Source organism: Drosophila takahashii, chromosome 3R, assembly GCF_030179915.1.
Source record: "Drosophila takahashii strain IR98-3 E-12201 chromosome 3R, DtakHiC1v2, whole genome shotgun sequence".
Taxonomy (NCBI): domain Eukaryota; kingdom Metazoa; phylum Arthropoda; class Insecta; order Diptera; family Drosophilidae; genus Drosophila; species Drosophila takahashii.
The window spans coordinates 15,973,313-15,985,834 of record NC_091681.1 but is presented as its reverse complement, the minus strand read 5'-3'; the positions used below and the strand labels follow the sequence as shown (position 1 = coordinate 15,985,834).

The following is a 12,522-nucleotide window of genomic DNA, read 5'->3' as shown; positions in this document are numbered from 1 at the left end:
ATCGAAAGGTATTGCAAAAACTTAAAGGATTGCATACCAAGACTTTAAGAAAATCAATTGGCTTGGGAGAGAGAGCGGTGAAAGTGAAAAATTGAAAATTTCGAAATTTGGAGCTGTTGGGGCCGGTGGGGATAAATGCCCCCTCGCAATGTTTTAGTTGTATTCCTCTTGAAAATACCCGTCGAATGAGGGATCATTTGTCAAAATCCGACCCTCCGTTCAAAAGTTATAGCCAAAATAAGATTTTCTTCTTCTTCCCAAAATGAAAATTAATTTCTGTTTGTCAGTTTGTCCACTTGTCCAAAATATGTTTTTTAAGTTCTGAAAATTTGATATGACGTTCATCACATCGATATAAAAAACTTTTGTTCTACCACTTTTGGAAAAACCCGCTAGTTTAGCGGGAAAACAGCTATAAATAGCTAAAATTCGGAAAGCCGTAACTTCTATACTTCGGCACGCTAAAACAGAAAAACATTCGTGTAGATATTAAATATTTGCTAAAGCGGGCCGAACGAGTAAATTTTAGGTAGCGTACTTATTTAGTCGCATCTAAAATTATTTTTCGTCACAAAAGTTGATATCAGAACTTTTGTACGTTGAAGGTGCGATCGTCACTAGTTTTTTACCTCGTTAAGAGGTGTTTTTATTTGATTTTTAAATGTAACCGAAAATGTATATATTTTATAAGAGATATCGAAAAAAACACGTGTTAATAGGCTAACATTTTTGTTTAACTGTCATTCATTCGCCAATCTTTTTTATATTCAGGTTGTAAAAAATAAATACTGATTAATCTGATAATAGATTTAATTGCTACATTGGTTGAACAAATCTTTTACAAATATACATAAATTTTTAGATTAAAATAATAAAATACAAATATTTAAATAGATATTAAAATTTACATGAGTGATGTCAAAACCATGCTAAATGAACACATAATCGGTAATGAATAAATCATTGGGTGTTTATGGGTTTATGATCAGATTCGGCTTGCTGCCTTTTTATATGCAAACCAAAGAGGTGGGGGCGCCGACCACTAAGAATTATACCGCAAACCAGAAAAATGAAGAAATCAACTCATTAAATGTGGCAAAAAACTAGTTGGCCTGTCATTTCACGCCTCATTAATGTGGCAGTTGAGTGCAATGGTTGTGCATTTGCCGCTGACTTGTTTTAATTTGTCTAATTAATCAAAAATCATTTTGTCGATTGGGACATTCTGTCCACTTCGCTCACTAAATACAACTTTTTTTATTGGGCTTTCATAATGCTTAAACAAAGCTTTATTGTCAGGGGCTTATGGATTAAATTTAAATGAGCGCAAAGTCATAAAATGTTTATGGGTTCGATCTCGTCACTAACTTTTTCCTTTAAATATTTAAAAATAAAATTTAATGGCAAAGAGGGAATCTGTTTGCGGAATTTATATTTTATCATTTTACGATAAGTAACTAACTCAAAAAAACCCGTTTTATCATTATCATGTAAGCTAGTCTTTTACGGATGTATTGATTGATATTGAAGGAAGTGATTCTTCTGATTGACATCATACAAATAAAATATAATTGCAATCACAACTTAATAAAATATGTAGCAGATTTCCTGGTTGCTGTTTTCTAATAACAATTTAAATAAATTTTGATAAGTCTCGAGTGATCCCTATAAAGACTCGAAAATAATGCATATCCAATAACTGATATTAGAAAGTGCTTCAACTGATTGCTCCCCAAAGCGAATTCCTAATCAATTAGCCAATCCCACATGCTTGACTGCATGCAAAAATCGCCATCCAATCTGATTTAACATACAAATCTGTCCACCTTGCCCCTGTACAATTTGTTTCTTGTTTTCCCATCAATTACTGCCAGCAGCAGGCGATACTATCTAATCCCACCGACGCCTGCCGTCAACCGGTTTAAATTTAAAATTATTAATGGTATTTAAAGGCGAATATTGTGTGATGACCGAAACTGGTCGCTTAATTTGGAATTAGCGAAAAAATAATATTCTTTGCACATTTCATTTAACCTTACTCCACTTTGGCTTAAATCCAATAAACGTGCTAATATAGAAATAATCATTTTCCATATGAAGTAATATTTATAGCCAACGATGCGTGAAATGGAATATCTGCCGGAAGCCAGAGTATCACCTTGCGAATATTTAACAATCTCTAATACCCTGTTCCAGATACGTTTGGCCCGATAATGTTACCACACTAATCTGCAACAGGTGGAAGACTCGTTCCGATATTATGGCCAATGTCTTCGTTAATCAACGAAGCTGTGACACTGCCATTCAATGCATACTAATGCGAAAATAATCCACGCTAAAGTGTCGCCGCCGATCTTAACGTTTAATTAATTGGTTTGAAAGTCATAAATAGTTGGCTTTATTGGACAGCATTAATCACGCTTTGTAGCTTTCTTGCGGCAGAGGAAAAACTATTAATAATTTGGTTTGTAAGTTTAAAGTTGAATGAGGAAAATTAATAATACATGGATTTCCGGAACAAGGATATATTACATTTTGTAATATTAATAATTAATAATATGTAAAACTATCAAACATTTTTTCCTGAAGCGAAGTCTTATGCAAGCAACCTGCAGTTTAATGAAATTTATCTGGCTTCAAGGCATTTAACAATTTATTTTTATATAGTAATCACAGACTTGCACCGCGGGAGCTTTTGAAATAAGCTGTCAAAATGAAAACCTCCAATTTTAAAACCATGTGTTTAGCTTTGGCAGCCTTTTAAATAGTTAGGAAAATTTAGCCAATTTTCTAAAAAAAAAATATATAAAAAAAACCTCAAATTCAGGCCACTCTATATTAATATGCACGCGTAACTTTGTCATTAAATTAATTTATTCAATTTACATTTATAGAGATTTATTTACATTGCGTATACGCGGCGTGTGCGCAAGTTGTTTCTCACTGCTGACCCACGGATCTCGTGGCTCGCTGATAGTAGTAGCCACTATGGCGGTGGCTGTAGGCGGTGGGTGGCACCGAAACCACTCGGGTGGTGGCCGCCGGGGCAGTGGTGCCCACCAGGGTGTCCAAATAGGAGCGCTGATAGTTATCCCTGGTCGCTTTGCTTGGCGGAAAGGCCTCGCCCTGATTGAGAGCCGTAAAGGGATTGCGAGCGGCATAGTTTACGATTCCGCCCGTTTCGAACTTAAAGGGCGACTTGGTGGTGAAGGGCGTGGTCAGCGCCGGACTGGTGAAGTACGTCTGCAGGGCACTCGTCGAGGTCTGACCATGAGTATTATAAAGTCCATAGTTCAACAGACTATTGTGAGTGGGTGCCGGCGGCAGGGCAACACGATGACCCAGCAGCGAATTTCCAGCGGGCAGTTCCAGCCTCACAATACGGTTATTAAATTCATTGGGATTCAGATTCTTCAAAAAGAATCGATGGAACTTCGAGGCAATAGCATAAATAACACCAGGTTCCGATTTTGTAGTCGTTATATCGGCCACAAACTGCAATTGATCGCGATCGAAGGCCAACACCGATTGCTGATTAGTCGTCGGATTCCACGAGGCGATGGCTGTCTCACTCAGCGGACTAAAGATCAGACTGCTGTCGAATGGCGATACAGCGAGTCCAATGCCCTGAGAGCTCTTCTTGCCCACCAGCTTCACATCCAACATCTTGCCATCTGGCAAGGGACCCGCACGCAGGACATTCTTGTGAACGGAGAAGACTCTGGAAAAAAAATTAGTTTAAGAACGTTTTTCTCTACAGAATATTATTTTTACAACAATAATAGCGTTAGTAACTATTCTCTAATTTATAAAAATTAATTGTTTTGTAATGACATTGCAATTTCGATTATAATCGAAACTGGCCTTAAATATTTAACAAAGCAATAAGTTAATTGGCTATGGCCTACATTTATTTAAATATTAATCAATGACAAGCCCAACATAGCTTCAAGTTTATCGAATTAATTTAATGTTTATTAAACGTTTCTGTTTTTGTAAGGTAATGAGATATTCACACCTTACTGAAATTAAGTGATCGATTATTTAAAATCACTAAGTTTCATTTTATGTATTTTAAGAGTTTTTGGATGAATTAATTTAGGTCGTAATAAAAAAGTCTCTCCCTCCTTTGGCCTTACGTAATTTCGAAAATACTTAAGATACTATTTCTTTATAAATGACTCACCTATCCGTCGCCAAAGGCTGGAAGTAAACCACACCAGTGCGCTCATCGAAAGTCAGTCCCACCACTCCGTCCATGAGAACAAATTGATGCTCGTGGATCTCCGATTGAGCAAAGTCCGGGTCGGGATACATGGCTGGGTGGGAAACCCTCCAAGTGACGTCCTTTCCACTATCGTACACAATGATGCCTGGCTCCACGGTGTCTGTGATATAGACGAATACATCGTCGCATCCCTTGGCCGTCGTCTCATCGATCACCATGTTGGTGAATAGGGACTCTCCGCGCAGGACTTCCGGAGGAAAATCGATTCGCCGCACCACGCGATCCGTGGCCAAATCCACCACCAGGATTTTGGGCGGGCAGGTGATCTCGTAATCCTCCAGGGATCGCGAGATGCCAGCATCCAGCAGCCAAAGGCGATTGCAGGAATCGAGACGCAGGCGATAGACGGAGGTCAGGACGAGATCGCTGCAGTTGAAGTCACTGCGTCCGGTGTTGGAGAAGGACCAATCCGGATACGCGTTCAGGATGGGGGAATCCCCGAACTGGGCTTTCGAGACCCAACTTACGGTTGAGGAAACTCCCGAAAAGAGCTTCGGCGTGGCCACAAAGATCCGATCATCCGTCACGGCTAACCCGGTGATTAGAACATTTTGAGGATTATAAAAGTTAGGATCGCTGACCGGCGCCTGGGGCTCGAAATTATAGCGCAGGAGCTTCCACTGCTTGGCCACCTGCAAGCCAGGCGTAAGAGCCTGGCTAACCGGCGACCAAAGGACCACGCAAATCACTCCAACGAGGATGCGAATCATGGCAAGATGCGGCTGTAAAATAAGAAGAGAAAACAAAACCAGAATTACTTGATGTTGCAGTCGCTGCAAGACCAGAATCCAAACTGCTGCAACTCGGCTTCTGCTTGGGCTTATCTATCTTTTCTATTTCCGGACTTTAGGCCCAAACAATCGTCATGGGAGGAAATCGGAATCAGAGATTTTCCCAACATAAAAATTGCCGCTTATTGTATTTATTGGTCATTGAGAATTTAGTATGTACAAAGTAATACCTTGATTAGTGCTTAAACCTTTTAAAGCACTATGAAAAGTAAATGATGATTAAAACCCATGATAAAATTAAGTTTACATGAATTAAAATTTGAAGCTTAAAAACTATGTAAAATAAGAATTTCTAATTTATTTGCATATTTTTATTTTTTAAATATTATTTGGTTTAGTCCTTAATTTCCTTATATATATATTATCTCATTTATTTACTTTTTGCATATTTTATTGATTTTTCAAATAATATTTTCCTTAGTGTATCGACATTGGAAATCACAGGCTATAAATGAATAATCAATCAGTGAAGTACCAGAAACCCTGGTTCGTGCTACTGAATGAATTAGCTCCGAACGATTAGCAAGTCGTTTTGAGCAATTGCAGACGATGCATTTCTAATTGGTTTTAATAGATTTTTAATCTGCATACAATGCAGTAACCTATTTGATAGGATTCCCAGCCAATTCCATAGATTTAAATGGAACCAGCAAGGTAATTGCCTCAGCTGTCATATCAAAGCCCTTTCTAACTCGATGAAGGCAATGATATTTAAAGACGGTAATCCAGATTGCATGTAAATGTGACAATTCCGGTCTCGAGATGCCGGTATGCGGATTGCAGATTGCAGTCTGCAAACCGCGTTGTGGGCTTGGCGATTGTATTCAAATGAGTTCGCAATGCAGCCGGGTCAGTTCAGATTGAAGTGTCCGTATCCATCAGATACTTGCGCTTGCAACTGCGGCGTGCTATAATTTCTCACGCCAGTCGCAGTATCCCACTCGCAGTCACGATCTCAATAAGCAGTTGCGAGAGCTGCACTAAGAAAAACATATGTACAAATTTTCCTTTAATAGCCCGTTTTGCCAACCCGTTTATCAAAGCAATTTGATTATAGTTTTTTAGGTTCATTTACATAGGTGTTTGTCAGGTATGAGCTTTGATTTTAAATTATATTTTATTATAATTACAACATGGAAATTTACAAAGCACCTCTAATATAAAAAAATAAATATAAATATGTAAATACTATTTTATATTCAACACTCAAAAAAATAATTACTATTTATGACGACTGACAATTCTTAAAGAAAAAAACAATTAATATTGATTCTATCAAAATATATTATTTTATTAAAAATTTTTAATAAAAAAAAAATTCAAAAATACTAAAAAAAAAAAACAAAAAATACAAACAAATATTATTTCCGTCTTACTTTTCCCTCTGTGTACTCACAAAACACATGCGTTTTTTAATTGCTTGGCTAACTTTTCCCCTGCACTGACACAAGGAACTGACACTTTAATTTCGGCTTACACCGGCTAGAGAGGCAAACTCAATGGTCGGCATTTGAATATTTTGGCCAATTCGCTGTGGGCAGTTGTCTCCGATTTCGCTCAAATCATATACTATTAAATGTCGGAGCCAACTCCCAGACTCGTTTGGATCTGGCAAATTGCAGGCAAACACGGCCAACGTGCTGCATGGTAACTTTCATTGGCGCGTGCCACGATAAGCAGTTAAAGATAATTGAATTTTTGTAATTTTCAGGCGAGCAACTAGCATTTGATGAATTACATAAAAAACAGAGCTTAAAGTCAAGGCTGATCTCGGCGCCACATGCGTAAAAAGAGATTTATTTTCATCGCACTTGCGCACTTTATATAACACTTGTGCAACGCCAAGCGGAAACCCGAGCAGTTTCCCAAAAAATACAAAAAATGAGAGTCAAGAAAAGAAATGAGGAGAAGAAAACTTGAGTGGTGTTTTTGTCACCAGAGTATTGGGCTCACTGGGCGGAACAAACAGCTAACAAAAAGTTTACAAGTCAGGAGTTACAAGCCGCAAAACACGAAGCCACTTGTCTTTTTATACATGTTATTATAATTTTTTTTTTTGGTTAAAGTGCGCATTTTGCTTGATAGCCATTCATGATGATGAGCTATGGCAAGCAATGAAACTTTGCTTAATTTTCGTTTAATTTTTCTATTAAACTTCGGCACGAAGTGGTTCGAAAGCGGCTGTTCAAAACAACTTGGCTGCACGAAAGAAACCTCTTTGGAAAAATAACTAAATACTATGTAGTGTTTTAATCAAATGTTTGGCTGAGTAACCTTTGGCAAATTGGTTGTTTTAGCTTTGAATCAGATTTTTTTTGTAACAAAGATAACAAAAGTTAATAATTAAACAGTTAAAAAGGTTACAATTGATGCCCTCTTGAAATTGGTTTTTTATAAACCTTTTAAAAGTATTTTTACTGTTTTAAGTGCTAAGTCAACTAAGAAAACTTATTCAATTTATTATTATAATTATTAAGTAACTACGATTACTTTGTTATACAAAAATATATCTTTATAATTCAGGTTCATAGGTCTCTGTCATAAATTGCATTGCAAAATGTAAACAATATTTTGAATTAGTTAAATAAATAATACGAAATGCCTAAGCCTCCAGAAAAAAAACAATATCCATGAAAGCTTAGGCTTAAAATAATTTTGGAACAATGGCTTAATTTAGTTTACTCCATTCATTTGAAACATAAATCTTTTCGAAGACAATTCGGTCAACAAAAGGAATTTATGCTTTGTGGGCCGGATTTAGACAGGCCATTTATTAATTGGTCCCTTTTGAGACAGACGCAGAGCAACAGTCTCTGATGCAACGAAATGTGTGTGATTCACCTCTTGGACGCCAGAGGCCAATTAAGAAAAATAACTTCAACCTAGTTGCACTAACTAGATAGTACTACACAGAGCCATTCGATCGTGTGTTGTTGCCTTATCTGAATCACAATGTTTTGCACCTTGTCGCTCAAATCGGCGAATTCTCACGCGTTCCGACATGAGACCGAAAATCCGAAAATGTTTAATTACAATTGAGTTGTACTTTAATACTTTGATCTTATTTGAATCGGCTACTTTTGGAGTTCTCATAAAACATAAAGTTGCGGCGGAGTTGAGCGGAAGGCACGTTTGCCGAAGGTTGATTAACACCTGCTTGTAAATTTCGCGTTTTTGCCAGCAGCGGAAAAGGTCGCCGTCACAGCTTCCTTAAAGCCACAAACACATACATGTCATAAATCCAGTCTAAATCAGCAGTCACGTAGAAGTGGCTGCACTTTGCGGCAGCGATCGATTTTAATTGGGCCCAAAACGTACAAAGTAAAAATCGAAAAAAATGCGTTTGCCAACAAAACATAATTAACACAGTTCCGTTCTCCGGCCACAGCGGCTTCTTTTGGCCAAAAGCCTAAAACAAACAACTCACTGACACACGCGATCTGCGAATTTGGCTAATAATTCACAATGTGCAACCGAGTACCCTTGGCTTCGGCTATTGATTAGCCAATTAAACCAAACCGATGGGCTCTATATGTTATTTTTCCATTTTCAAATTTTTATTCGAAGCAGTGAGAGTGGCATTGGCAACGCCTCACAGTTAACTAAATGCACGGCAATTTGCACTTTAACCGTTAGAAACCGCACTTCGCGACGTTTCGTTCGCGTTCGTTGCCTAAGTCTTTTGTTTTTGTGGCCAGGCCAATTTGTGCTTCATCTGGCATTAGCTTACTTTGATACACTTTCGAGTTTGCTCGATCTGGTTGTTGAGAAGTTGCTGCTTTGGTTAACTTTAAATTTATTTGGATTTTCTGTACTGATCGCGCGACACGTCTGATCGTCGTGGTTGCCGTTTTGCGACTGCGTTTCGTTTGCCAGGCGCACCGAATTTTATAAGAGTTGGCTTTTTGTCTAACGTATCAACTTGGACACCTCCTGCTGCAAGCCGCCGATTGCCGTTTGCAACTCTTATACTCGCTGGCCGGACATTCGGAGCAGCTATGTGCTTCGTGGCACATATCGCTCATACGCTCCGTTGTGCCAGCTTCCGCACATTTGCATTTGAAGTCTGCAGGTTATGGCGGCCAATTGTAGTAAGTCAGTTGTTATTTTTTGTTACTTGCAGCGGCAATTGGGGTTTCTCTCTTTACAAGTTCATTATCGCCAAGCCAATAAATAACTCATTCGATTTTATTTTCGCATTTTCGTGAATCTCAGTATTTATATCAGTGTTTATCAGCGGCTGTTTTTGTCAATGGAGAGTCCATTGTACCGCATGGTGATGAGGCGGAATTTAAGGTAAACAGACAGTTATAAATTAAATGTACTCGGCGGGCAATTAAAATACCACAACCAGTTCGAAAGGCCTGTTCTGCTTAAATGAATATTGGGTTTTATGAATATTTTGGGAATACTCAATATTGCATTTGAATTTTCAGAAATTTAAGATTTATATTACGCCTTCTGTGAACTTTAAACGGCTACCTAGTTGTTGGTAAAGACTGGATTTGGCATACCGTGTATTTTAATTTCCAGAGCCCCCACAATTGATAAGTAATTGGCCAGTCAAAATAATGATTTATATTGCGGCTTTTAAAATTATTTACATTTATTGATTTGAATATATTGCCGACACCGACTGGATTATCATCGCGTTGTCCAGCTAAGCTGTATTTAAATTGGAAAAGCCCCCTCAACTGATAAGTGATTGTCTGTCATATATTTTTATTCCGCCTTCTGTTCTGAGACCATATATTTAATTATAACTAAATTTTAATCTGTACACTTGTGCATTCGGATAGTTGTAAATGCAAGAGGACAGGTGATAGAGCTTAGCACACTAACTTGATTTCCATCGGAGTTGTCCAACTGAGCTGAACTGGAATCGAGTTTCATAATAACTGCATGCAGGAACCCATTTACATTTGACCAATATTGCAGCCAGTGAAAGCCCAAGAGTCCAAAAGAGCCGGCTCTTTGGAGGGACCAGCAACTTGTTTGCACCCAATTGAAAATGGAAAGTAAACCAAAACGGAGCGATTTGAATTTTCGGGCCTCGGTGCCCCAAATTGAAAATCTAAAAATGTTCTCTGCCGCCGATTTTCGTTTGCTGAATCGCTGGCTGAACCCAAAAAACGTGAAAAGACCCACTTAAAAGGGGTTATGCAAAAAAGGTGACTGCAGCAGCAGCCGCTATATCGAAACTGGTTTGCGGGCAGAATTAGCCAAGTTAGCATTAACTGACTCGGTTTGGTATTTGTTTGCATTGTGACACATGGATTTTGTTTACTTGCTCTCGAAATAACCAAGCAGCCAATGCGTGGATGAGTGCTGGCCGGGCTGGGGAATTATCATTCGGTGATTACTCCAATTAGCATGTGTAAATTCGACATTCACTTTGTTATTATTGGCTCTCCTTCTTAATTGGGGTGTTGTTTCGGAGAACACTTGGCCCCAGGCTAATACCAAAGTAACGATCTTAATAAACGTTTATGTAGTACCGGTTCTAAGCACGCCAGTTCAAGGCTGTGGCCAATGGCCAATGTCAGCCGATATGCCAAAGCCGGCATCCAAGTGGTACAGGTGATATAACCGAGTAATCCGAGCCGAAAGACCAGCGCGAGATGTTACGACATGTAAGCCGGGCGGAAACGTAGGTGGCCTGCGCCTATCCCGGGGCGATTCGCGGCTATCAAAACTATCACAACTATCACAGCCACATATCACAGTTTCCTTTCACAACAACGCCCTGGACCGATGCTCATTAGCCGTTTGGCTTGGCCATTTCGAAAGTAACCAATCCGCGGGGAAACAAAATCTGCGGCAGGTCTGCCGGCCATTCGCTCCATAAGTCTCGGTGACGATGAACACTTGTAGATTAATAGCCGCAACGCCTCGCGATGGCTTAAGTCCAAACACCGGGGAAAATTATGGTGTGATAATAAAGGGGTTGTTTTGGAGGATTTTTATTTCGATAAAATACACGAAATATAAGAAATTGAATTAGAGAAATATTATTAAAATGAGAGGATTCTAAAGAAAATAGGATTTTAATAATATAAATAATCTTATTTATATTAAGCAATATATAATTAATTGGGCAAAACGGAAGTACTAAGAATAGTTCCAAAACAAAAGATTTAACAAGATAGATAGTTTATAGTGTAATAGATAGTTGAAATAAATATATATATATTATAAAAAAAATATTTTAAAATTGTGACTTTCATATAATTATTTTAATTAGTGGAAAATTTAAGATTAAAATTAAAAAGTGGTGTGTCTTTGCTTAATTATTTCTATGTTATTCCTTTAAAGGTAAACTGATTTTCAATTAGGGATATTTTTGGTCTTGAAATAAGAGATCTCTTGATTAAAGATAAATTTGTTCTCCCTGTACCGTTAGCAATAAAGGCATATCTCCTCTTATTGTGTCCATTTCGAAATTAATTTTAAATATGTTTCAAACTGAGGTTTTCTGGCTGTCCGCTGGCATTCTCCAAATGCCTTGTCATCGTCAACGTGCAATTGCTTCATTTGCGCATTCTGTGCGCACAAATGTGAGTTTAATTGAATCAATCCAAGCGGACGGAGGCGGCTCTTGTCGCCCGTTGACAGTTTCATTACCGGCTCCGTCGACGACGACAAGGTCTTGATGAATTCGGTAAACATTTTGGGCACTTAGCTGGGTTTTCGGTTTGGGTCTGGAACCTTCTAAGCGCCGGTTGGCAATCAACTAATATCGCGATCAGGCACTAATTCTAAAGCGCTTTTAATGGGCCTGCTTAAGTGCTCGCCTTTTGGTTTTCCATAAATGCAGACCATTAAACCAATTAGGCCAATGTGGCTTGAAGGCTCCACCTCCGCAGAGAAGGTGTGCCGACAGCCGGTTTCCCACAGACACTTGCAAAGCCAGAGATACAATGGGTTTTTGTATGATTTTGTGTGGCCCATACTTTCGTTTTCCGTCGATTGTGAATACCACCGGATTATCAATATCCTCCAATAGTATTCAAGCACCATACTGCGGTTGGAGAGTTATTATTACTCGACCATTTGCTCAATAAATCAGTCATGAAGTATATATGGTTAATACTTACCCATACAGACAGAGAAAAAATAAATGAGGGTCATTTGGTATTTTGCATTAATGAAATACCATATGTCAGTCAATTAATTAAAACTATTTTTGGTAATTGAATATTCAATTTTTTCTAGTTTTTTAATTAATTTGTATACACTTTCTTTTTCTGAAGCTTGTTCTTTTTTTTAAGGTGCATTTATGACCGTTTGTATTCTCTTGACGAAGGTCAGCACCATGCCAAAAGTGCTGCAACTGACTCTGAATTTGACGCCTGTGGCCAATGCGAAGTATGGCAGACTGAACTGATCCGATATACTATATAAGAATGGGGACAGAGGGGTTGAAGTGCGCTGGACATGCAA

The 12,522-nt window shown here is 38.3% G+C and overlaps 1 protein-coding gene across 1 annotated transcript; it reads right to left on the bottom strand.

Annotated features, from left to right (window-relative positions):
• Positions 1 to 2,856: 2,856 nt before the first annotated feature.
• Positions 2,857 to 8,929, bottom strand: yellow-e (L-dopachrome tautomerase yellow-e). The gene is made up of 3 exons (XM_017139975.2): positions 8,810 to 8,929; positions 4,187 to 5,010; positions 2,857 to 3,721 (listed from the first exon to the last, which is right to left on the bottom strand). The coding sequence occupies exons 2-3, from the start codon at positions 4,996 to 4,998 to the stop codon at positions 2,941 to 2,943; spliced, it is 1,593 nt and encodes a 530-aa protein (XP_016995464.1). The 5' UTR covers positions 4,999 to 5,010; positions 8,810 to 8,929; the 3' UTR covers positions 2,857 to 2,940.
• Positions 8,930 to 12,522: the final 3,593 nt, after the last annotated feature.